The sequence below is a fragment of the Pipistrellus kuhlii genome, unplaced genomic scaffold (assembly GCF_014108245.1).
Source record: "Pipistrellus kuhlii isolate mPipKuh1 unplaced genomic scaffold, mPipKuh1.p scaffold_m20_p_8, whole genome shotgun sequence".
Classification (NCBI taxonomy): Eukaryota; Metazoa; Chordata; class Mammalia; order Chiroptera; family Vespertilionidae; genus Pipistrellus; species Pipistrellus kuhlii.
The window spans coordinates 70,544,560-70,571,609 of NW_023425584.1; the positions used below are offsets into that span (position 1 = coordinate 70,544,560).

The following is a 27,050-nucleotide window of genomic DNA, read 5'->3' on the forward strand; positions in this document are numbered from 1 at the left end:
TTTCCCTGGGTCCCAGCATCCGCAGGCTGGGGCAGCCGGGGACGGCCAAGCACGCGCGTGCGTGCGTCTGTGCGGGAGAGTCCATGGGGCGGGAGAGCAGGGGAGGCGCGGGCGGCGCGGCGGGCGGGGCAGCGGGCGTGCGCCGCCGCTCGCGCCGAGCCTCCCCCGCACGCGCGCGGCGAGTGGTTCAGTCCTGTTCCCGGCTCATTGTGTTCATCTCACGCCGGCCCAAGATGGCGGCGGCGCTGGAGGCCCTGGTCCTGTGACCACAAAAAGGGAGCCGGGAGCTGGACGGGAGCGTGGCGGCGGCGGCGGCGGCGGCGGCGGCGGCGGCTGCCGAGGCCCGGGCCGGGGCCCCTCTCCTCTGCCTCCCGCCCTCCCGCCCGCCCTCCTTGACACTCCCGCCCCGCCCCCGCCGGCGGCGCCCCGCCCCTCCCCCAACCGCCCGACTAGCATGGTGCGGCGGCCGCGCGCGCCGACATGGGGGAGAAGCTGGAGCTGAGGCTCAAGTCGCCCGTGGGGGCCGAGCCCGCCGTCTACCCGTGGCCGCTGCCGGTCTACGTGAGTACCACCCTCCCCTCCGCTTCCGCCGCCTTCCCCAGACCCCCGCTCCGCGCAGCGCGCTGGGGGTCCGCCGAGCAACGGAACCACTCGATCCCATGAACACTCGTGGGGACCCTCCCTTCCCGCCTGCCCGGGGTGTGTGTGGGGTGGGGGTGTCTCCGCGGCCAGACCCCGCGCTCCGCGGCCAGACCTCGCCTGTGCGGGGCTCCCTGGGACCCCGGTCCTCCGGGCCGGGGTGGCTGGCGAACTTGCCTGCCCGTGTTTCACGTTCTGACGTTCAGGGTTTCTGTTTTTGCTTTCTTTTCCTTTTTTCTTTTCCTTCTTGTAGTTTGTTCCTTGAGCTGTCAATGGGCTCCGCGTTATGTTTTATGTGTGAGGGCATCTTTTCCTTCTCCCTCCCCCTGGTTGTGTGTTGCTTGTGTTGCTTTCGGCAGTTTGCCCCCCTAATCCCGAGTGGCAGGACCGGCCAGACCAGAGTAAGGCTTTCTGCACAGGAACCCGCACGGTGGGTGTGAGGCTTTCCGCCCCCCGTCTCGGGAGGCCCTGGGAAAATGACAGGGCGAGCGGAAATTTACAAAGTTGTCCCCGGGGTGACTGTAAATGCAGGGCGCGGGGTGGGCGCCTCGGCCTCTCTCTCGTCCCTGAGTGCGGGGCGGTGCGTGTCGCTGTCGGTGTCCCTGCGTCCACTCTCCGGCCGGGCGGCGCGCCGTCGGGAGGGAAGACGCTGCAGGCGCCATGGGCGGGCGTCTTCGGGGCGCCCTTTCGCGCGCCTATCTTGCGGGGCGAGAGGGAGGGGGTGCCTGAGGCGGGGCCTCCGGGGGACCCGGCGGGGAAGCCCGTGCGCCCCGCCCCTCGCACGCCCTGGGCGTGTTGTCAGTTTTTGGAAACATCGCCCTCGGGGCGGGGTTGGGACACTGGGACCGCCCGGGGGCTGGCGTCTGAGGTTTTTCCTGGTTTCCAGCCCGCCGTGCGCATGGGCGCTCTGGAGTTTTGCTCATCCCGAACCCAACCCGGAGGTGAGGTCGAGTCCTGTTCTGGCCTTTCCGGTGTGTGTCCTACGGGCGACTGGAGCAGTGGGCAGCGTGGGGAGCCCTCCAAAGCTAGAGGAATCAGAGTGGGAGTCCCTTTGGCTGTCCAGTGCATAGTTTAAAATTTAATTCTCTTTAGTGGCATGTGGTATGATTCACTTTTTTTTTTTTAGGGTACAGTTCTAGGGTTTTTTTGACAGATCCATGGCAATCAGACTGCAAAACAATCACGTCATTTCTGTGTCCCTTCTGCTGCCCTTTGCCACCAAGTGCCCTTCACCTTCTGGCAATCTCTAACCTCCTCTATCCCTACAGTTTTGCCTTTTCCAGAAACTTAGGTCAGTGGACTAATCAGCACAGAGCCCTTTGATTCTGGCTGCTTCTGCTCAGAAAAACATACCCCGACTCATCCATGTTGTAGTGGGTCTAAAAAGTAACTCCTGCCTGGCTGGCGTGGTTCAGTGGTTGAGCATCGACCTATGAACCAGGAGGTCATAGTTCAATTCCAGGGTTTCGGGCTCGATCCCAGGATGAGGCGTGTAGGAGGCAGATTAATGATTCTCTCTCATCATTGATGTTTCTGTCTCTCCCTTCTCTCCCTTCCTCTCTGAAATGAATAAAAATATATTTAAAAATAATAATTAAAAAAAAGTAACTCCTTTTTCTGGCTGTGTATCCCATTGATCCATAGGTTGCTGGTGGCAGGACACTTGGGATATTTCCATTTTGGAGGGGATTACATATAAAGCTGCTCTAAACATCCTCAGTCAGGTTTTTATGTGAACTTGGGTTTCACTTCTCTTGGGAAATGCTTAGGAACAGGATGGGGGTCTGATGGGGAGGCTGAACTGAGTGTAAAATGAACATTTGTGTACCTTACACATTGATATTTTTGAACATGGGTAGGATTAAAACCACTGTGACCCAGCACCCAGGCATTATATACTAAGGTGAAAATTTACCAGCTTGTTTCTATCACCTGCTTTTATTCGGGTGGAGCAAGGCCACGGATTTATAAACCTTGTAAATAAGGCCTCCTGGGTTGGGACCTGGCTTTCTAGTGGCAGGTGTTTCTGAACTACAGCGCATCTTTCCCTTGCTGGCCCTGGCCTCACTTGGCAGGAGATGGAGGTGTGCTGCCCACCTGGCCTGGTGTGCCACCTCATGTCAGCAGGTCCCTTTCTGGTGTGGCTATTACACTGCCAGGCCAGTCCAGTGAAATTCTCAGCTAGCTGCCAGGGCTCTCAACAGCCTTACTTTGCAGTGACGTCTGTCAATCTCCCATTTCCCCACTGGGGGATTTTGCTTTTCTTAGTAAATGAGGGGGCAGTATTTTGTGATGACTCAATGATGAATACATGAAGAAAGTGGGCTACTTCGGAAGCTTCACTTTTTGGAAGGTCAGATTACTCATGTGACCACACCGTTGAAATGACTGAGCTTACTTGTTCACTGATTCATTTCTAGTTTTCCTGGAGGCCACAGAGGATAGTAGACAATGTTCTTATTCTCAAGAAACTTACAGATGAAGGAAGGTGAATGATGTATGAGCCGTGGCGGCCCTGTACATAGGGTCAGCTGAGGTCCCAGAGGGGAGGAGTTACCACTCTTGTCTTGTGGGAGGTGTGGGTGGATTCTCTGAGGAGGGGCATCTGTAGGAGGAAGTGCAAAGAGCCACAAAGGCCACACTAAGAAGTGTCCAGCCTGGGAAACCAGCTTTTGTGCAATTGACAAACATGAGGGGGAGACCCAGCACATTCTGTTCCTTCAGTGGCAGTTTCTAATACCCACTTGCAGTTCACAGCGGCATAATTTCTAAAGCTGGATGGCCCTTCTTGGGTGGGAAACTAGGTCTCCGCTAAGAAGGGAGTAAGTGGCATCTTGGATTGCTGAGTGCAGGGCAAGAATATTAGAGAGGAGGATGTTCAGGGGTCCTTCACCTGGTGACTTAATAAGGCTGTGGGCGGGGGGAGCAGCCTCAGTGTGACTGTCCCCACCCTCAGCTTCCTACCCAGAGCCCACAGTTCTCTGATGAGTGCCCTCTGAGTAGTCATGCCCTTAATGCTGGCAATGAGTAATAGCTGAGTGGGCTGGCCAAGTGAGCCAGCCATCCTGTGACTCAGAAGATATTTTCTGATCTGACCTCTGCCTGCGTGAATCCTACTTAATCCAAGTTCAGGGGGAAGGCAGATTAACCCTTCCTTGGCTTTATGTTGTTGAAATAGCCTATGTCAAAGGGGAAGGGATGATCAGAAAAGTCTGGCGTTCACATGTGGCTGTTAGTTTTCATACTCTATCCCTAAAATCCAAATGCCTACTGTGAACTCTGATCCTAATCAGTGGGAGCTGGAGGGAGTCAGGGGGACCCCCAAAATTTTGGACATTGACTAGGAATGAGGAGGCAGAGCTACAGGGACCTGCCCACCCAGGCTCCCTGTGGGAACTCCATCCTTTTTTTCTTAAACTTTTTGTTTTGAGATAATTGTGGATTCTTGTGTAGCCATAAGAAATAATACGGAGATATTCCATGTCCTTTATCCAGTTTCTCTCAATGGTGACCTCTTATACGACTAGAGAATACTATGAATTACTAGGGCCCAGTGCACGAATTTGTGTCCTTGAAAGGACGGTGGGCCACGAGGCTGCAGTGGGCACAGGTGTGGGTCTCTGCCCATCCTCTGCACTCCCTCCTGGCACTTCCTGTCATGAACTTGGCCCCCTGTCTGTCTGCAGCCCTGCTCCTACCGCTGCTGCTCCCACGGGCTGGCTGACTGGCAGCGCCGGCCCTGCTCACACCCACTGAGGGCACAGAACTATTGGGGCCGATGCCAGCAGGGAGTGTGAGTCATGGCTGCTGCCCAGATTGCCCCTCAGGAACAGCGGGACACTGAAGAAGCCCTGAGGGATGATGAGGGCCTGCAGCTGCTGCTCACACCCACCAACAGTGCTGAGTGATTGGGGCTAGTGCTGGGCACTGGCAATGGGTGCGAGCAGTGGCTTTGGTGCCAGCAGCAGGTACGAGTGGGCTGGCATCGGCAGCAGGTGCAAGCACCTGGCGGGACCTTGATGCATGGGAGCAAAGAATTTTCAGTAACCACCAGAGGCTTGCCCTGATGATAGCGACTGGTGTCCCGCCTTGGTCTGGCACCCCTGCTCACCTGCTCCACCATCCTGCTATAGCCAGTGCCCGCCAGAGAAACATCAATGTTCCATGTGCAACCCCTGGTGGTCAGCATACATCATAGTGACCAGTTGTTCAGTTGTTTGGTTGTTCTGCCATTCAGTCTATTTGCATATTAGGTTTTTTTATATACAGATATTCATCTAATTCCAAAAGCCCTGTCCCTATCAGCAGTTACTCCTACCTACCTCCCCAGCCCCTAGCAAACACTAACCTCATTCCCATCTCTGGACTTGCCTATTCTGGATATTTCACATAAATGGAGTCCGGCTTCTCTCAATGAACATCATGTTCAAGTATTATCCACATAGCTAATTCAGTGCTTCACTCCTTTTCCTGGCTGTGAAATATTCCCCTATAAGGACAGGCCAAGTTGTAGTGTCTTGAGGCCCTGGTGAGGCATTCATTTGGCCTTCATTCTGGGGGTGGGGATGACCCCAGATGAACTGGTGTGGCACTAATCATGACCACTTGCTGGAGGTAGAAATATTTGAAATTTTCAGGGGCACGGTGTGTCTTGGTTTTCCAGATCCAAGTTGAGTCTCTGCCCACCACTTGGTGGCAGGGCCTTGTATGTGAATTCTCCTGGTCAGAGGGGTCTCATCAGTCCTTGTGCTGTCTCTCTTCTCCTCATACCCTTGGCTTCAGGCTGCAGTGGTCTGGTCTGTGGTAATAAATTATTTTCTCTGATGAGGACAAGAAAAGTTTTGGGGATAAAATTTTGGTCATCATGCCCCACTGTCTAACTGGTGTCACTTCTCAATAGCCACTTTATGAAGACCTCCATTATCCAGTCGTTGGCCACTGTAGAGGGACTTCTTTTTTTATTTTTATTTTTTATTTTTAAAAAAAATATATTTTATTGATTTTTCACAGAGAGGAAGAGAGAGGGATAGAGAGCTAGAAACATCGATGAGAGAGAATCATTGATCGGCTGCCTCCTGCACGCCCCATCCTGTTTCATAGGTCAACACTTAACCACAAAGCCACACCGGCCAGGCTAGAGGGACTTCTTTAGAAGCAGGGCACCTTAGACTGTTACTGATAGGCTAGTTTTCTTGTTTGTTTAAATACGTGTGTGTGTGTGTGTGTGTGTGTGTGTGTGTGTGTATACACACACACACACACACACACACACAGAGACACACACACGATTTCAGAGAGGGAGAGGGAGAGATACAGAAACATCAATGATAAGAGAACTATTTTTAAAAAATATATTTTTTAAAAATAGATTTTTTGTGGAGAGGAAGGGAGAGGGAAAGAGAGTTATAAACATCAATGAAAGAGAAATACTGATCAGCTGCCTCCTGCACACTCCCTACTGGGGATGTGCTCACAACAAAAGTACATGCTCTTGATCAGAATCAAATCTGGGATCCCTCAGTGTGGGGGCTGTTTCTCTGTTTTCCTTGACCCATACTGAAAATAACAGGTTCCTGAGTGGAGGAGCTGGGGATTAAGAAATTAAAGAAAAAAAGAGACCAAGAGGCAGAAATAGATTCAAGCTGGGATCCAGGTGAGGGGCTGTCACTCTGATGGAGAGACAGTCAACACCCACCACAGACAACACAGCACATTTATTGATTTCCAGAGGGGGCTTTAAGGTCAAAGAAGTGTTGGGTGTGCCCAGGTCCTATTCATTCCCTCATTCCTGGGATTTAGCATATCAAGACCTGGGTAAGTCAAGGTCCTATTTGTTCCTCATTCCAAGCACAAGGATAAAGATAAGAAATCAGTACTGATAACAGTCTCTAACATTTTGGGAGGCTGTTTCCTCCAGTCATCTCAGCTGACATTAATTTAAAGGTCATCCATGTGCATTCCCAAGGGGCCCTCTACACCTCAGTCCACAGGCTGATGCTCTATCCACTGAGCCAAACAGGTTAGGGCTGATGGGCTAGTTTTTATTAAAGCAACTGAAGCTTTCTTGTTAGGACCATAGCTTTGGTCTTAGCTCTGTCCCCTGGGTGGCACTTGTCCTCTAGTGGAGATCTAACCTTCGACCTTCGAAAGACCCAGAGCACAGGGCATTCCATGCCTGGTCCCAGCTCTGCAAGGACACAGACTCTATTAGACCTCATGTTTAGGGTCAGACCTCAAAATATTCCATCAGTTACAGAGGTGGAAAGAGGTATGCAAGGTGACCCCTGGTGGGACCAGCACATGAGCCAAGTGTGCAATTTCAGCATTTCTAGTAGCCACGTTTAAAAAAGTCAAAAGAAGCAGGTGAGATCAGTTTTCATAATGTATTTTATTTAACTATTGTATGACCAAAATACAAGCACTTCAACCTGTAATTTTTAAGTTAGGAACAACTTTTTTTGGTATGTATTCTAAGTCTTTGGAATTAGTGTGTGTTTTGCACTTAGAGCTTTGCTTTATCTAGACCAGCCCATATCAAGTGCCTCATAACCCTAGGTGGCCTGTGGCTACCATGGGGATGGCATATTTCCAGATCCCTCTTCCTTCCAACCACAGAGCTTAGCGTGCTGGATTGTGGGACTGTGTTTGCATAGTGGGTGCCACTATCCGAATGAGGTCCAGGGGCCTAGCTGCTCGCTTGCTCAGTGGGGTGGGCATTCGTGAAAACCAGTGATGCTAGGATGGTGTTGGTTTGGGCCTTCCTTGCCCCTTGGAGTTGGGGGATATGGGGACTGCAGGTCTGGTGGGTTGGGTGTTTGTGGATATAGCTCTGTCCTCCGGCCAGCCTGTTAGTCACCTGGCTTATGCAAGTCAGAGTAGGCACTGAGCATCAGAGGCTGGGGCAGTGTGGCCCTGCAAGGAGAGGTGCCACAGTGGTGGCAGCAGGACATGAGTCTTCCAACCTGGTAAGTCACTGCTGGCCATTCTCTCAGCTCTGTCTTTTGTCTGAGCAGAAGACATTTCCCAACAGTGGGAGGAAGGGCAGGTCAGAGCTGGACCAGCCCTGTGACAGTGCCAACTCAACACCCTCCTTCCTGCAGAGCGGCATTAGCCACCTCTTTTTGTCCTCTTATGTAATGTGACATTATTTTGGGGCCCACGTAAGCATAGTTTATAAAACTAGTGAGCTCAAAAGCAGTGATTGGGTGAACTTGATGTTTTCTGCAACTTCTGGGAGTGCGTTCACTGATTGAGACCTCTTGCCTCAGTCTCCCTTCTCTCCTGTGCTGCCCTTGTCCCGGATGGCAGGCCAGGGCTCTGGTATTCATTGCTGTGTGGACTCCGGCACTGTGAGCCTGGGAGTTCATCTCCGTGGGGCACATCTCTCCCTGGGTGGGCACGTGAGAGCAGAGGTCTGGCAGCAGGACTGGGACAAACAGGAGGGCTTTCCAGCACAGACACGTTCCCACAGGGTCCAGTGTAAAGATGAGAGAGCCATGAGCAGGAGTTATAAGACCTGTCCGAGCCGAAACCGGTTTGCTCAGTGGATAGAGCGTCGGCCTGCAGACTGAAGGGTCCCAGGTTCGATTCTGGTCAAGGGCATGTATATACATTGGTTGCGGGCACATCCCCAGTAAGGAGTGTGCAAGAGGTGGCTGATTGATGTATCTCTCTCATTTATGTTTCTGGCTTTCTATCCTCCCTTCCTCTCTGTAAAAACTCAATAAAATATATTAAAAAACAAAACAAAAAAAACCCTGTCCGAGATCCATTTCTCCCACCCTCCCTCTGTGAGTGCCTTCTGCACACATTCCTGAGCACATGAGGTTCAGTGTCTGGAAGAATAAGCCACAGCCTTGCACCCAAAGTTGGGGCGGTGAGTAGTACCATAAGGATCAGTTTGGTGTCATCTCAGGGTGTGATACTGCCTTCTGTGCATTGCGCAGTTCAAGATGGAACAGTTGCACTTACTGTGGACCTTCTCACATGATTCCCAAAGTGGGCAGACCTGGTGAACCCCAGGTACCCACTACTCAACTTTCCCATTGGCCAACGTTCCACTAGACAGATTTTTATGTGAAGACTCTCTCTCAACCACTTAAAAAAAATTGTTTTTTTAATTGATTTCAGAAAAAAAGAGATAGAACAGTGATGAGAGAGAATCATTGATTGCCTGCCTCATGCATTCCCCCTACTGGGGATCGAGCACCCAACCCGGGCATGTACCTTTGAATGGAATTGAACCCAGGACCTTCATTCTGCAGGCCGACATTCTATCCACTGAGCCAGTGGTCAGCAAACTGAGGCTTGAAAGCCACATGAGCCGAAACCGGTTTGGCTCAATGGACAGAGCGTCGGCTTGGGGACTGAAAGGTCCCGGGTTCAATTCCGGTCAAGGGCATGTACCTTGGTTGCGGGCATATCCCCAGTAGGGGGTGTGCAGGAGGCAGCTGATCGATGACTCTCTCTCATCGATGTTTCTAACTCTCTATCTCTCTCCCTTCCTCTCTGTACAAAATCAATAAAATATATTAAAAAAAAAAAAAAGAAAGCCACATGAGGCTCGTGAGCCACGGTTTGCCGCTCTGTTGACTAATGAGTTTGCCGACCATTGCACTGAGCCAAACTGGTTAGGGCTCTCAGCTGCTTCTTTAGGGTGCTCTGGTACAAGTAGTGAGTAGAACATGGGTCAGTCTCTGATGCAGCAGACGGCCACCTTGGGCTGGGACCATGGGCAGTGAAGGAGGCATTGTGGGTGTTCCCTTGCATAATGAGACAAAGGCTGGGCCATCAGTCTAAGGCCCAAGGCTCCTGTTATGGAGTGGCAAGTGTGAGGGGCTGTCCCTGCGTAACAAGATGAGGACCGAACTATCAGTGCAGATTCCTCAGGGCTGTTCCCAGTCTGGCCTTTTCTGGCCTTTTCTGACATCTCTCTCCTCTGAAGGTCTCTGGGGAAGTAAAAGAGGTCATGGCCAGTAAGTCAGAACTTCTGAATCATTGATAGAGTCCAGGGCTTCGAAAGTTACACCTTTCAGGGCTATGGGTAGAAACTGGCCTGGTCTTGGTCCTAAAAGCATCACTCTGAGACTTCAGAGGGCACAGTTGTCAACTTCTCTCTGCCTTTATTTTGGTTTTAAAGCTAAGAAAGCACAAGTTCTCATCACAGAAGAGACCAAATTCCAGGCTCCTGTGCCTTTGCAGGCCTGTGTGCATATTGGGCCGATACAGTTAATGCAGTGAGGACTGTGGCATGGTAATGGCTGGCAGCTGCGTTACACTCTTGGCAGTTGTGAATCATGCTGCTGTGAACACTCATGTATGAATTTCTGTCTAGATGTATATTCTCATCTTGTCCCCACCTTGTTTAAATAATACCAGTTTAAGTAATATTTATTGGTTGATTCTTAGTAAATGGGAGGACATTATTCTGAACACTAAAAGGATTTTTTTTCTTGTGCCTTAAAAAAATAAGGCCTTGCACAAAAGGCCACTTGGTGTGTGATCCAATTTATGTGAAATATCCAGAATAGGCAAATCCATAGAGACATGAAATGGGTTAGTGGTTGTCAGGGGCTGGGAGGGGGCTGGAATGACTGCTTATGGGGATGTGGCTTCCTTGGGGTGATGGAATATTCTGGAATTAGTGCAGTTGTTGTGCAACACTGAACCTACTAAGAACCACTAAACTGTGTATTTGAAACAAGTGAGCTCCATTCTGTCAGTTATACTATTTCAACTAGAGGCCTGGGACATGAAATTCGTGCATGGGCGGGGGAGGTGTCCTTAAGCCCTGCCTGCATGCTCTCTCTTCAATCTGGAACCCCTCTCACAATCTGGGACCACTGGCTTCTAACCACTTGCCTGCCTGATTGCCCCTAACCTAACTGCCTCTGTTGGCCTGATCGCCACCTAACCCTTCTCCTGTCGGCCTGATAGCCATCTAACTGGTCCCCTGCTAGCCTGATGGCCCCCAACTGCCCTAAAAAACAAACAAACAAAAAAAAAAACAAGTTTCAAGGGTATCTAAAGAGCTGTTTTGATTTTGTTATTGAATGTGAGGCATTCTACCCATGGTCACTGTCTTGTTGTAAAGTGGTGGAAATGGTGGTCTGGGCTAAGAGGCGTTGTTACTGCCATGGAGCAGCAGTTGGCAGGCCTCTCCCTCCAGGGCCCATCCTCTTTGCTGACCCTTTGCACTAGCTCTCACCGCAATGTGGAAGGCGTAGTGTTTACGTGAGGGAAGGCCAGATTTAGAGGGGACTACTCAGTGGTTCTGATCCTAGTTTCTTCGAGATTTGGATTAGCTTGCTGCCCATACCCTGGTGAAAGCCCTGGAGTGATCCCTGAGCTTTCTTTGAGGAAGAAGCCATGGTAACCCCTCCCTCACACACAGTGGACACAGTCCTGGCCAGCAGTGGAAGTGGGAGGTGTCTTCTAGGCAGGAGGATGACCACATGCATTCTCATAATGGTTCTTATTGGCATTTCCCATTTTACAGATGGGGAAACAGAGGCCTGGGAGATTCAGTAACTCAGAGCCAGGCTTATAGCATCCAAGCCGTGGGAGAAGTGCCAGTGGGTACTGGTGGGTAGAGGACAGAAGGGTCAGGGGCATAGACTTCACCCTTTCCCTGCTGCCTGCTGGGGAGAGAAACTATAGGGTCAGGGTCTCCTCTAGGCCAGCGTGTCCCAAGTGGGCGGGGGTCCCAGGACAGCATCCTAATTACCCTGCAGCACTCCCTGGGAAGTCCTGCCTGAGTGGGGAGCTTGAGAGCTTACTGGGTCTGGAAATACAGAAATGGGAAAGCCCAGGGGCTACAGTGCCCCCATCCTATAGTTCTGGACCCTAACTGCCATCAATGGCGTATAGAGAGACTGCTCATCAGCTCTGACTGTGTCATTTTATCTTTCAGGACAAACACCACGATGCTGCTCATGAAATCATCGAGACCATCCGGTGAGTGTGTCACCTGTGGGGGTGGGTCTGGCCTGGGGCCAGGGCCTGATCCTGTCTTTCCAGCACACCCACCTTCTCTCAGTCCAGTCCTTCTGTGTTCCCTTTCACCATCTTGAGAAGACTTGAAAAGTGTCAGAGTTTGGTTAGAGGAGTCCAGGTTGTCTGGGTATGGCCTGGATAGGTCCTGGTGTCTCTATGAACTTCGACTTCTCGTGGAAATTGATGGACAAAGGAACTCCTTTTCTCTTCTTCTTGTTTTCCGCCTCTTCCATCTATCTCTGTCTTCTTCCTATTGGATTTGGTGCTGTTTCAGCCACAGCTGCTTGGGCTGATTTTCCTCCATATCCTCGGTAGCCCTCTAAAAGCCCAGTCCATGAGAGTGCAAGGAAGAACACAGGGTGTGTCAGTGACAATTTTGACAGAACAGGAGGAAGGTGTCCTTTGCTGTTTCTAGTGGGCCTTCTCCTGGTATGGGACTGGAGGGTCTGGGGCCAGGAGGGAGGTACCCTTCAGTCTGTCTCTAATGGGCCTTTTCTTCATGCTGGATTGAGGGTCTGGAACAAACTCGAGCGATGACAGTGGCTACTTCCTGCTTTGCATATCCCACTCTTAGAAACCCCAATCTTTGTCAGTTTCCTCGGTAAACTCGCATGTCTGTTTGTTGGCATCTTGCTGTGTTGTTTCTTAGCATCCTTAGCAATGTATTTACCACCTTGGTTACACACCATGACATCCCCATGAGCCTGCAGTAGCCCATGGCGGGGCAAGGTTGTGGTGTCTGTGGAAGAGTCAGGATGGGTGTCTCCACCCTGCTGTTTCGGAGCTGGTGACCAGACAGGCCCTGCAGCTCCCTCAGCTGCTTTGGTTTGATCTTGGGGCTGAGCAGAGTCTCCTTGAAAGATTGTTTTAAAGATGGACTGAAATTATTTGCATGAATCTAGCAGGGTGCCATTGTTGAGATGTAGAATCTCTTTTTTTCTAGTATAATCCATAAACCACTCAGTTGGTGAAGCAGTTTTATTTATCTATTTGTTTATTTAAAATATGTTTTTATTGATTTTAGAGAGGAAAGGGAGAGGAAGAGAGAAACATTGATTGGCACCTCCTGCACACCCCGGATTGGGATCAAGTCCACAACCTGGTCATGTACTCTGACTGGGAATCAAGCTGATGATTTCTTTGTACATGGGATGACACTCAACTGAGCCATACCAGCCAGGGCTGATTTATTTATTTTTTCCATTTTATTATTTTTTATATTTTTAATTTTTTTTTTGTTAATCCTCTCCTGAGGATGTTCTTTATGTATATATGTGTGTATACACACACACACATATATATATATTATTGACTTTTTACAGAGAGGAAGAGGGAGGGATAGAGAGTTAGAAACATCAAATGAGAGAGAAACATCGATCAACTGCCTCTTGCACACTCCCTACTGGGGATGCAGCCAAGGTACATGCCCTTGACCGGAATCGAACCTGGGACCTTTCAGTCCACAGGCTGATGCCAAACCGGTTAGGGTGAGGATATTCTTTTTTTTAAAAAATACGTTTTTATTGATTTCAGAGAGGAAGAGAGAGAGAGAGATAGAAACATCAATGATGAGAGAAAATCATTGATTGGCTGCTTCCTGCACGCCCCCCACTGAGGATTGAGCCCACAACCTGAGCATGTACCCTTGACTGGAACGAACCTGAGACTCTTCAGTCTGCAGGCTGACTCCATACCCTGAGGATATTCCAAACCAGCTAGGGCTGAGGATATTCATTCATTCATTCATTCATTCATTCATTTAAATAAATCTTTATTGTTCATATTATTACAAATGTTCCTCATTTCCCCCCCCTCCATTGCTCCCCTCCACCAGGTTCCCACCCCATTCTCTGCCCTTTCTCCACCCCATTGTCCTCATCCATAGGTGCACAGTTTATGTTTAGTCTCTTCCTGCACCCCCCACTCCCCTTTTCCCCGAGAATCATCAGTTCACTCCCCTTACATACCTCTGATTCTATTCTATTCAACAGTTAATATTGTTCATCAGATTTTTTTAATTCCCTTGGTTTTTAGATTCACTTGTTGGTAGTTACGTATTTGTTGTTCATAATTTTTATCTTTCTCTTCCTAAAGAACCTCTTTCAGCAATTCATATAATTCTGGTTTGGGGGTGATGAATTCCTTTAGCTTTTTTTTATTTGTGAAGCTCTTTAACTGGCATTCCATTCGGAGTGATAGCTTTACTGGGTAGAGTATTTTTGGCTGTAGGTTCTTGCTATTCATCACCTTGAATATTTCTTGCCATTCCTGTCTGGCCTGCATGGTTTCTGTTGAGAAATCAGCTGACAATCATAGGGGTGCTCCTTTATAGGTAACTACCTGCTTTTCTCTTGCTGCTTTTAATATTTTCTGTCTTTTGCCGAGACTGGTTTGGCTCAATGGATAGAGTGTCGGCTTGGGGACTGAAGGGTCCCGGGTTCGATTCTGGTCAAGGGCATGTACCTTGGTTGCGGGCATATCCCCAGTAGGGGGTGTGCAAGAGGCAGCTGATCGATGACTCTCTCTCATCGATGTTTCTAACTATCTCTCTCCCTTCCTTTCTGTACAAAATCAATAAAATATATTAAAAAAAAAGTTTTAATATTTTCTGTCTTTTGTTCTTGGAATTTTAATTATGATTTGTCTTGGTGTGGTCCTCTTTGGATTCCTTTTGTTTGGGGTTCTGTGTGCTTCCTGGACCTGTAAGTCTAATTCTTTCACCAGGTGGGGGAAGTTTTCTGTCACTATTTCTTCCAGTATGTTTTCAATATCTTGCTCTCTCTCTTCTGGGATCCCCATAATTCTGATGTTGGTTCGCTTGAAGTTGTCCCAGAGGTTTCTTACATTATCTTCAACTTTCTGGATTCTCTTGTCTTCTTGCTTCTGCTGAGGAGTGTCCTCTGGCTCTTTGTGTTCTAAATCTTTGACTTGATTCTTGCGATCTTCCATTCTGTTTTTAGGACTCTGTATAATATTTTTTATTTCAGACAATGTATTCTTTATTTCTAGTTGATCCCTTTTCATATCCTCATAGGTCTCGTTTATTTTATCGGCCTTTTCTAGAAAATTCTTGAAAAACTTTATAAGCGTGTTTTTTTTTGTTTTGTTTTTTTATAAGCGTGGTTTTGAACTCTATATCCAGGCGCTTTTTGTCCTCCATTTCTTTCGTTTGTGATCTGTTTCTTTGTCTCGGCATTTTCGCTGCTTCCCTGAGTTGATAGGGTGGCTTTGTGTGCTAAGGGGTCCTATATGGTTCAGTGGGTCAGCCTCCCAGTTACCTGAGGTGGACACTCTTGGTGCACCCCTTTGTGGGCTGTGTGTACAGCCTTGTTGTAGTTAAGCCTTGATTGTTGTTGGTGTCACTGGGAGGAACTTACCTCCAGGCCAATTAGCTGTGAGGATCAGCTGTGTCTATGCTGGGAGACAGCCTTATTTGACTAGACTTGGAAAATTGTAAAAGCCTCTGTGCTCAGCTTGGATGGGGCGGAGTTTCATGGTGGAGCCTACAGCCCTTACTTCCGTCAGCCCTGCTCTATGAGGTTTCTGGGCCTCAGTGTTCCTCAGTTTCCTTTGGTACTCTCTGCAAGCACCACTGAGAGAAAGGCGCTACCAGTCTAGTCTCTCTCCCAATGAACACGAAACTGGGGTTCAGTGCAGTTGAAACTGGGGTTGGAAGCGGGGTTCAGAGCAGTCCGGAGCTTTTGTCTCCTTCCCTCTAGGGTAATCCAGCAGCACAGGCAACAGTCTTCTGTGCGGAACTTGTGTGCCTCCTTGACTGCCTTTTGCCACTATTCCTGAATTTCCGCCTTACAGCCCAGATTCCTTCTGTATGAGCCTGGGTCCCCAGGGTCTGGCCTAGAACTGGGGTTCAGTGCAGTTGGAACTGGGGCTCAGCACAGTCTGGAGCTTTTGTCTCCTTCCTGCTAAGGCAATCTAGCAGCAGAGTCAACAGTCCGTCCTCTGCGCGTAATGTGCACTACTCCGAGACTGCCTTTTGCGGCTCCACCTTACAGCCTAAATTCCCTCTGTATTAGCCTGGGTCCCCAGGGTCTCACCCAGAACTGGGGTTCAGTGCTGTCGGAACTGAGGTTCAGCACAGTCTAGAGCTTTTATCTCCTTCCCACTAGGGAACACCAGCCAGGCACTCAGTCTCCCACTCCTCTCCAGCTCCGTCCTCTCCCCACACGTGCACCATGTCTCTGTACCTTAGGCTTTTACAGCTCCTCTGATTTTCCTTCTGGTTTTCTCTTTCCTTCTAGTTGTACAATTTCCAGTCAGTCATCTTTCCTGTAGTTTTGGATAATGTCCATTTTGTATTTTAGTTGTATTTTTTGAAATTGTTGTGTGAGACTGCAGTTAGGCGTGACCTATGCCGCCATCTTGGTTCCTCCCACTGTTTCTGCCAAAAGCGCGCCTAGGATATTCTTTAAATAGATTTTTCTAGAGAGAGGGGAGAAAGAGAAACATCGATCTGCTGCCTCCCACAGGTGCCCAAATTGGGGCTAGGGGTGGAGCCTACAACTGAGGTATGTGCTCTTAATATGAATGTTTAATCTGAGGGCCAATGCTCTAACCACTGAGCAAAACTGGCTAGGGCTGATTTATTGATTTTATTGATTTTAGAGAGGAAGGATAAAAACATCAATGATGGAGAATCATTGATTGGCTACCTCCTGCAATGCACCTACTGGGAATCGAGCCTGAAACCTGGGCATGTGCCTTGACTGGAAATTGAATCAAACCATAACCTCCTGGTTCATAGATTGATGTTCAACCACTGAGCCACACCAGCCAGGCTCATTTATTTATTTTAAAGAGGTTGCTGGTTAGATGGTGGCAGTTTTGTGGTTGAGAGAGGCAGGGCTCTGAGCTGGCAGCTTCCTGGATTTGCAAGTCTATTTCTTTCAACATATACATCTACCTCTGTATATGTTGAAAATCCTCCATTATAAAAAGTAAAGTGGGGGAGGGGGATGAGGTAACTTCCCATCTCTGCCAATTAATAGAACTCATCTGTAGGGACAAAGAGAGAAAAAGGTCAAGTTGTTTTGAGACCCAGGACTTGAGGCTCAGGTCTGGAGGTCAGCAGCCACTGCCAGCCCAGGAGAAGACCAAGTTTTCTGTCACAATTTCTTCAAAAAGCAAGTTTGTACTGCAACAAACTTCATACCGGTATATTGCTCTCACTCTTTTTCTGCTCTCACTCTTTTTCTGGCACCCCCGTAATTCTGATGTTGGTATGCTTGAAGATGTCCCAGAGGCTTCTTATGCTATCTTCAACTCTTTGGATTCTTTTTTCATTTTGCTTTTCCAGTTAGGGTTTTTTGCTTTTTTGTATTTCAAATCTTTGACTTGATTCTTGTATTCCTCTAGTCTGCTGTTGGGTCTCTGTATAATATTTTTTTTCAGTTAGTGTATGTTTAATTTCTAGTTGGTTCTTTATCATATTCTTGAGGGTCTCGTTAAATTTATTGGCCTTTTCTAGGAAATTCTTGAAAAACCTTATAACCGTGGTTTTGAACTCTATATCCAGTTGTTCGTTTTCCTCCATTTCTTTATTTTGTGATTTGTTTCCTTATCTCCTCATTTTTGCTGCTTCCCCGAGTTGGTAGGGTGTTTTTGTGTGCTAGGTGTCCTATATGATCCAGTGGGTCGGCCTCCCAGTTATATGAGGTGGACACTTTTGGTGCACCCCTTTGTGGACTGTGTGTACAGCCTTGTTGTAGTTACGGTATTTTTTGGACCATAAGACGCACCAGTTTTTAGAGAAGGGAAATGAAGAAAAAAAGATTCTGAAACAAAAAGTTCAGTGTTACCACTACAATGTGTAAACCCATAAATCATGCAGAGACTTTCTATGCTTTCTTTGCATAGTTTATGGGTATCTACACATTGTAGTTGTGAGAGAAGAGGCTGGAGAGTGTTTTACATTATGGTAAATGTTATTGGTTTGGTAACACAGAAGGTCTCTGCATACAATATACCGGTATGAAGTTTGTTGCAGTACAAACATTTTGACAGTTACCGGTATAATCGTATGAAGAGAAATTCTGACATAGCGGCGTTATCAATCAGGGCCTCCAGCGGAGGGCGGAGTTTACTGGTGGGCGGAGATCTACAGTACGCCTACCTAGTAGTCAAGCACGGCAACAGAGGGTGGAGAGGAATGATTGGGGGAATAGACGCGGCATTCTTCTGGGCACAGAGTACGGGCCAGCAAGGGGTACAGGCGATGATTACGGTTTGGATTACGCAGTTACCGTACACCGCACCTGGGCTGACATGGAGATATGGCTGCAGCGAGGGCATGGAGGCTGACTACCATACATGGGAACTCCTCTACCAGTCGGGGTTTACAGAGCGGGGCAGACGCTCTGGGCACGGAGGAATGGACAGTGGCTGCAGCAAGCACACACAGACCACACAGAGCTGGGCAAGTAAAAAAACTTTTTTTTAAAAGTATATGTGTAGGCTATATTTGGACCATAAGACGCAGGGACTTTTTCCCCCCACTTCTGGGGGGAAAAAAGTGCATCTTATGGTCCGAAAAATACGGTAAGTCTTGATTGTTGTTGGTGTCACTGGGAGGAATTGACCTCCAGGTCAGTTGGCTCTGAGGACCCCGTGTCTATAATAGAAGAATTGCTGTGCTGGGGACATGCTTATGTGGCAGGACTTATTTCAGTGGGGCTTTGGTGTTCACTGAGTCTGCCTCTTGAATGTGTCACTTATGAGAGTAGTTGAAATCTGGTGTCGTTTCACACAGACCACTAGATACACTAGCTTCTGGATCTCCAATGGGGTGCAGGTCAGCTATTGTCTGAGGCCACCCAGTAGGAGGTACAGCAAAAATTACAGTTTTCTCCTCTTTGCTTGAGGTTTGGAGTTTTTGGAGCTATCTAACCAGAGCTGCAGTTTGTTTGGTTAAGCTGCTATAGGGCAGGCCATTTATATGCAAAAGCCACAGTGTGGAGCTTGGTTGGGTTTGTGGATTGTGCCAGGCGGAGTCTCAGGGAGTCACTAGACTAGGGCGTGGTAAACAGTGATGGCTGCCAGTCTCTGCGTTTCCAAGTCCCCACGTCCTGCGCCCCAGTGCAATAAACAATGATTGCTGGGCACACCTCTGCAAGAAAGTCACCCTCACTTTCCGCCCAATGGCCGGCAGTCCAGCTTTTCCCCGTAGGAGTTTGGGTCCCAGCGTCTCCCCAGAAACTGGATTTCAGAGTAATCGGGAGCTTATCTCCCTTCAGGTTGAAAAAAAGCAGCTTATCCAATTGCCCACCACCAGCCCTATTCATGCGCCTCCGTACCTCAGCTTTTCAGGGCTTGTGCACGTCTCAATGTCTTCTCTTTTCTTCTAATTGTAGAACTTCCACTCACCCAGCTTTCCCGTGGTTCTGGGTGATAGACATTTTGTCTTTTAGTTGTATTTTGAAATTGTTGTGTGAGGCAGCTGTTTAGGTGTTTGCCTGTGCCGCCATCTTGGTTTCCCCCTGATATCATTACTTTAAAAAATGTAACTGAAATACACCCAAAGCACAGAAACTGCTAATGTGTGAAGTGTGCAGTCTAAGTGGGATAGCTATGCACATGTCCATGCACAGCAGTATCGCTATCCCCTACATTTCCTCGTGTCCCCTGAATCCATCTCCCTCTTTGCTCTTCTCCCCGCCAACCCTGATGTGCTTTCTGGCACCGCGTGTTACTTTACGTTTTGTAAAATTTTACCTATGGAATTGTACAGCACTTGCTGAGCACAGAGTTTTGAGATTCTCCATTATGTGTACCAGTAGCTTTTCCTTTTTATTACTGAGCAGTGTGCTGTTGTAGGAGAGACCACAGTTCCTTCATCCTGTTCACCTTTCCACCACATGATGAATGTGTTTTCAACTCTGGGAGCCCAATGGGGCTTTTTCATTTTGTCCCTGTTTCTCTTTCCCTTGCCCATTCTGAGTCCAGCCTCACTTTTAGGAAGCACAGAATGCTCCAGAGTCATTCTGAGTTTCCACATCACACCCTCGAATCGGCCACTTCTCTGGGAAGCTCTGCTTTGTTTTGCCATTTCTTGAGATTGAGTTGTTTGTCTCCCCCTGTAAGAATTCTTAACATATTCTGGCAGCGAGTGCCTGGTGAAGTACTACATGAGGTGTAGTGTAGCTGACTGCGGTTTTAATGACATCTCAATGAGTGGAAGCTTTTAACTGAGTTCATTCTTTGGTGGTTAGTTGTCTGAGTCGCATCCAGGAAATCTTTGCCTCCTGAGTTGCAAAGATATACTGTCTTTTATTTTTTTCAAGAAGCTCTGTGGTTTTAACTTTCACATTCAGGTTTGATATCAATTGTGAATTAATCTTGGTTCTAACAAATGAGATTATAAAGATTATGAGGGTGAAAATTCAAGTTTTTTCCATCTGATACTTGGTGGTTCCAGCCTCATTTGTTGTTTTTTTTTGGTTAATCCTCACCTGAGGATATTTTTCCATTGATCTTTTAGAGGGAATGGAGGAGGGAAAGACAGAAACATCGATGTGAGAGAAACACATTTATTAGTTGCCTCCTGCATGCCTCCACTAGGGTCTGAGCTTGGGAGGAGCCTGCAACCAAGGTATAATATGTGCCGTTGACCAGAATCGAACCCAGGACCCTTTGGTCTGCAGGCTGACGCTCTATCCACTAACTCAAACCATTCAGGGCTGCAGCCTCATTTGTTGGAAAGACTATTTTCTTCATTAAGTTATCTTGGTGCTTTTATCAAAATTTCATGTTTATATGTTTGTCTCTCTGGATTTTGTGTTCAGTGTCACTGTCCTATTTGTTTACTACATTCTACTGGTTACTGCAGGTTTATAGTAAGTCCCAAAACAAGATAGTGTAAGTTTTGCAACAGTGCTGTTATTTTTAAAGATTATTTCGGCTGTTCCAGGTTCTCTGCCTTTGTGTGTAAATTTTATTTTATTTATTTATTTTTTATTTATTTACTTTAATATATTTTATTGATTTTTTTTACAGAGAGGAAGGGAGAGAGATACAGGGTAGAGAGTTAGAAACATTGATGAGAGTCATCGATCAGCTGCCTCTTGCACGCCCCCTATTGGGGATGTGCCTGCAACCAAGGTACATGTCCTTGACCGGAATCAAACCCTGGACCTTTCAGTTCGCAGGCAGACGCTCTATCCACTGAACCAAACCGGTTTTGGCTTATGTGTCAATTTTAGAATCAGTTTGTCTGTTTCTCAAAAAAAAACTTGCTGGGCTTTTTTTAGGGATTACTTTGAGGTTGAGTCTAGTTTAAGGAGGAGACTTAACAATATTGAATCTTCAATTCCATGATCATTAATTGTTTATGTTGCCTTTAACTTTTCTCAGCATTTTTTTTTTTTTTTTTAGTTTTCAATAGAGCTCTTGCAAGACTTTCATTAAAATGATCTCTAAGCCGAAACCGGCTCAGTGGTAGAGTGTCGGTTTGCAGACTGAAAGGTCCCGGGTTCGATTCCGGTCAAGGGCATGTATCTTGGTTGTGGGCACATACTCAGTAGGTAGTGTACAGGAAGCAGCTGATCGATTTCTCTCATCGATGTTTCTGGCTCTCTGTTCCTCTCCCTCTATAAAAAAATCAATAAAATATATTAATTTTTTTCTTTTTAAAAATATTTTATTGATTTTTTATAGAGAGGAAGGGAGAGAGATAGAGAGTTAGAAACATTGCCAGCCTGTTTGCTCATAACTGCTCTCTCCTGCAGGCCTGATCACCCCTAACTTCCCTCCTTTGCAGGCCTGGTCCCTCCCAACTGCCCTCTCCTGCTGACCATCTTGTGATGGCCAGCTTGTGTCCACATGAGGGCAGGATCTTTGACTACATGGGGCAACCATCTTGTGTGTTGGAGTGATTGTCCATCTGCATATTACTCTTTAATTAGATAAGATAGAGGTCTGGTGCACGGGTGGGGGTCTGCTGGTTTGCCCTGAAGGATGTCCCGGATCAGAGTGAGGGTTCCTTTGGGGGGGGGGCAGCCTGGGTGAGGGGCCTGTGGTGGTTTGCAGGCCAGCCTCGCCCCCTGGTGACCCAAGCTGAGGCCCTGGTATCTGGGGTTTATTTATCTTCTACAATTGAAACTTTGTAGCCTAGAGCGGAGCCAAGTCTTCTGCTTGCTCCATGGTAACTGCCATTTCTGTTGGGATTTATGTATCTTCTATAATTGAAACTTTGTAGCCTTAAGTGGAGGTCTGGACTGGCCAGGGTATGGGGAAAGCTTGGCTTTGTCCATCACTGGGGGCAACCCTAGCCTCCTGCTCTTCCAGCTCTGTGGCTGCCACCATTTCTGTGGGGATTTATGTATCTTCTATAATTGAAACTTTGTAGCATTGAGTGCAGGCCTAAGCTGGCAAGGGCAGTTGGAAATCTTGGCTTCCTCCATTGCCGGGGAAACCTAACCCTTTCCTGCTCTCTCTGTGGCTCAACTATCTTGGTTGGGATTATTTGCATACTTGCTCCTGATTGGCTTGTGAGTGTGGTTTGTGGGTGTGGCAGGTGGTTATGGCTGTGGTTTGTGGGTGTGGCAGATTGGTGGTTAATTTGCATATTTCTCTTTTATTAGATAGGATGAGATAAATTACAGTGATTAATTTTAGTGTTAAGCAACTCTTCATTCTTAGAATAAACCTCACTTGATAAAAATATGTTGCTGAATTCATTTGTAATATTTGTGAAGGGTTTTTGTGTCTGTTGATGTCACAAAAATCTTTCTTGTAATGTTTTTACAAGGCTTTTGTCTTCCTCTGGTTTTGGTATCTGGGTAATGTTAGCCTCATAAAACTGGAAACATTTTGGTGGAATGGGTTCTATTCTCAAATGTCTGATATAATTCACCAGTGAAGCCATCTGGCCTGGAGTTTTCTACGTGGGAAGGTATTTTATTCGGGTTATGTAATTGGATAGAGCTATTCAGATGTTCTTTTTTTTCTCATGTCAGTTTTGGTAATTTGTGTCTTTCAAGGAATTTGTTCACGTCAACTAAGTTGTTGAATTCATTGGCATGCCATTTTTTATCACATTCCTGATTTGCCTTTTATTCTCTGTATGATCTGTAGTGATGACTCCAGTTGAGTAATGAGGATATTTTCTATTTATATTTAGAAGTAAACAGTGCTTAAGAAAGTTGAGAGTGAAATGTCCAGCCTGAATAATCATCTTCATTGTTGTTTCTGCTTTTGAATTTCAGATGGGTCTGTGAGGAAATCCCAGACCTCAAGCTTGCTATGGAGAATTACGTCCTAATCGACTACGACACCAAAAGGTAAGTAGATTTCTGTCTGAGCTGCTTCTCTTCTATCCGAATACATGATAGGGACATAGCCTATAATTTGTTCTTTAATGGTATAAGCTGATCTGAAATTTCCTTTCAGAATTGGCTGTAATCTCTGTAGAGCTATTTTATAGGAATTTTTATTTATTTATTTTTTAATATATTTTATTGATTTTTTACAGAGAGGAAGAGAGAGAGATAGTTAGAAACATTGATGAGAGTCATTGATCAGCTGCCTCTTGCACGCCCCCTACTGGGGATTATGCCCGCAACCAAGGTACATGCCCTTGACCAGAATCGAACCTGAGATCCTTCATTCTGAAGGCCGACGCTCTATCCACTGAGCCAAACTGGCTTCAGCTATATTATAGGAATTTTAAATCAAATATTGGCAGAGGCTGTCAGAGTGAGAACATAATTGAAAGTGTCACATTGTGCAATGAGACTTGGTCTGTGTGAAATCACCTCAAGTTAATAGTTGCTGTTTTCTTTTTTTTAATTTAATAAATCTTTATTGTTCAGATTATTACAATTATTCCTCTTTTTTCCCTCCATAGCTCCCCTCCACCAGGTTCCTACCCCACCTTCTGCCCTTACTGTCCTCATTCATAGGTGTATGCTTTTTGTTCAGTCTCTTCCCCCACCCCCCCATTTCCCTTTCCCCCCAAGAATTGTCAGTCCACTCCCTTTCTATGCCTCTGATTCTATTATATTCACCAGTTAATCCTATTCATCAGATTTTTTATTCACTTGTTGATAGATACGTATTTGTTCATGATTTTTTTGTTGTTGTTCATGATTTTTATCTTTATCTTTTTCTTCTTCTTTAACTTCTTAAAGAATACCTTTAAGCATTTCATATAATTCTGGTTTGGTGGTGATGAACTCTTTTAGCTTTTTCTTATCTGTGAAGCTCTTTATCTGACCTTCAATTCTGAATGATAGCTTTGCTGGGTAGAGTAATCTTTGTTATAGTTTCTTGCTATTCATCACTTTGAATATTTCTTGCCATTCCCATCTGGCCTGCATAGTTTCTGTTGAGAAATCAGCTGACATATGAGTGCTTCCTTGTAGGTAACTATTTTCCTCTTGCTGCTTTTAATATTCTCTCTTTGTCTTTTGCTCTTGGCATTTTAATTATGATGTGTCTTGGTGTGATTCTCTTTGGATTCCTTTTGTTTGGGGTTCTGTGTGCTTTCTGGACTTGTAAGCCTATTTCTTTCACCAGGTGGGGGAAGTTTTCTTCAAATGGGTTTTTAGTATTTTGCTCTCTCTCTTCTTCTGCCACACCCATAATTCTGATGTTGGTATGCTTGAAGTTGTCCCAGAGGCTTCTTATACTGTCTTCAACTTTTTGGATTCTTTTTTCTTTTTTCTTTTCCAATTGAGTGTTTTTTGCTTCTTTGTATTCCAAATCTTTGACTTGATTCATGCGATTCTCTAGTCTGCTATTGGGTCTCTGTATAATATATATATATATATATATATATATATATATATATAAATATAAAATATTTTATTATTATTATTTTTAATATTTTATTGATTTTTCAAAGAGAGGAAGAGAGAGGGATAGAGAGTTAGAAACATCGATGAGAGAATCATCAATCACTGCCTCTTGCACACCCCCTACTGGGGATGTGTCCACAACCAAGGTACATGCCCTTGACCGTAATCGAACCCAGGACCTTTCAGTCCGCAGGCTGACGCTCTATCCACTGAGCCAAACCGGTCCCGGCTGTATAATATTTTTATTTCAGTCAGTGTATGTTTAATTTCTAGTTGGTCCTTTTGAAATTCTCAAGGGTCTCATTAAATTTATCGGCCTTGCCGAAACTGGTTTGGCTCATTGGATAGACTCAGTCTATCCGATAGAGCATCAGCCTGCGGACTAAAAGGTCCCAGGTTTGATTCCGATCAAGGGCATGTACCTGGTTGCGGGCACATCCCCAGTAGGGGGTGTGCAGGAGGCAGCTGATTGATGTTTCTCTCTCATTGATGTTTCTAGCTCTCTATCCCTCTTCCTTCCTCTCTGTAAAAAATTAATAAAATATATATTTTTAAAAAATTTATCAGCCTTTTCTAGGAAATTTTTGAAAAACCTTATAACTGTGGTTTTGAACTCTAAATCCAGTCTTTTGCTTTTGTCCATTTTCTTAATTTGTGGCTTGCCTCTTCGTCTCTGTATTTTAGCTGCTTCCTTGTGTTGATGGAGTGGCCTTGTGTGATAGGTGTCCTAGTAGGGCTCAGTGGCTCAGCCTCCCCAGTTACCTGAGGTGGACACTCTTGGTGCCCCCCCTTGTGGGCTGTGTGTGCAGTCTTGTTGTAGTTAAGCCTTGATTGTTGTTAGTATCATTGGGGAGAGTTGACCTCCAGGCCAATTGGCGGTGAGGATCAGCAGTGTCTCTGCTGGGAGAGCTTCTGTGCTCAGCTTGGATGGGGCGGAATCTCAGGGTGGAGCAGACAGCCTTGGTTTCTTCCTAAGAGGCCCCTATGTCTCAGTGTCCCGCAGCAAGGCTCCATGTACTTCTGAGAGAAGGCTTCTCTTGAGTTTCGCCCACTGCCAGACAGTCCGGTTCCTCCCTGAATGTGTCTGGTACTCAAAGTCTCACCTGGAGCTGGATTTCAGTGCAGTTGGGAGGTTTTGTTTCCCCTCCCGAACAAGAAAGCTAGCCGTGCGCTTGCTGCCCACCCTCTGTGTGCCGTGAATAAGCCAGCTGTGTATTCAGGCATCCGCCCTTGCCATGCGCACGGGTCTCCGCACCTCCACAGCTCCTCTGGGTCTCAGTGTCCTTTTTTCTTTCCTTCTAGTTGTAAAATTTCCACTCAACCAGCCTTCTGGTGGTTCTGGACGATGTCCGCTCTGTCTTCCTGTTGCAGTTTTGAAATTGTTATGTGAGGCAGTGGTATACCTATGCCGCCATCTTGATTTCTCCAATAGTCGCTGTTTTCATAGCAGGCAACTCTAGCAGCGAAGCTTCCTCCTACTCAGAAGCCACTGATGGCCCTTCCTCTGGAGCCCCAGGCACTTGTTAGCCCTAGTCCAAATCTCAATATCTGTACCCAGCCTTTTGGCCTCAGTCAGCAGTTTCCTGCAGGCACATCCTGATCTCAACGGAGAGTCTTGTGGGTGGAGAAGGGAGAGGCCAGCTCTGGAATGCCTGCTTGGAATTCTTTTATTTTTCTTTGAGAAAGAAAGATGACATTCTAGGCTCGTGTCCATTTTAGCTCTTGGCAGGCTAAAGGGTGGTGCTATCTGTGGGCTTAGATAGCTCACTTTTTTTTTTTTTAATATATTTTATTGATTTTTACAGAGAGGAAGGGAGAGAGATAGAGAGTTAGAAACATCAATGAGAGAGAGTCATCGATCAGCTGCCTCTTGCACATCCCCTACCTGGGATATGTCCGCAACCAAGGTACGTGCCCTTGACCGGAATCGAACCCAGGACCTTTCAGTCCCCAAGCCAATGCTTTATCCATTGAGCCAAACCGGTTTTGGCAAGATAGCTCACTCTTGATGAAGAGCATGGCCCACACAGGGCCCAGCACTCAGGCATCCCTTCCTTGACCTCACTTTAGTGTTTAAAGCCTTGTTCACGGTCAGCTTTTCCCACCTCAGTCAGCCAGATTCTTTCCTCTCACCTCTCACCATCCTTCCCATTTAATAATTGTTACCCAGTTTTGTAAAAAGAAGGGAACCAGCCTTGTTTGGTGTGGCTCTGTTGGTTGGAGCATCATCCTATACACCAAAAGGTTACCTGTTCAATTTTCAGTTGGGGCACATACCCATGTTGTGGGTTCAATCCCCGATTGGTGTGTGTATGGGAGGCATTCAGTTGAAATTCAGTAGAAATATTTCTCTCTCTCTCTCTCTGTCTCTCTCTCCCCCTCCCTCCTCTTCCTTTTCTCTCCCTTTACCCCACTTCTCTCCTTCTTCCTTCCTCTCTCAAATCAGTAAAAACATATCCTCGGGTGAAGATTGGAGGGGGGAGGAAAAAGGGAAATTGCACTCTCCTTGTCCAGGGCATCAACCATGCTGTGGGCCCCATGACAAAGTCTTCTTGCCCCTGGGGTGAGGATATGTAGATGCACTGGCACTTGCATGTCAATCAC

General features: G+C 46.9%; 1 protein-coding gene across 9 annotated transcripts in view; it reads left to right on the forward strand.

The window, feature by feature from the left end:
- Nucleotides 1-234: 234 nt before the first annotated feature.
- DOT1L (DOT1 like histone lysine methyltransferase) overlaps nt 235-27,050 on the forward strand; it is a 70,252-nt gene continuing 43,436 nt past the window's right edge. For 7 of the 9 annotated variants that reach the window (XM_036424126.2, XM_036424132.2, XM_036424129.2 and 4 more), the window contains exons 1-3: nt 236-561; nt 11,552-11,595; nt 22,854-22,928. In XM_036424126.2, coding sequence (XP_036280019.1) covers nt 481-561; nt 11,552-11,595; nt 22,854-22,928 — 200 coding nt within the window. In that variant the 5' untranslated portion in view covers nt 236-480. Of the gene's footprint in view, nt 562-11,551; nt 11,596-22,853; nt 22,929-27,050 lie in introns of all 9 variants that reach the window. The other 2 variants (XM_045576718.1, XM_036424134.2) reach the window with 2 other exon arrangements.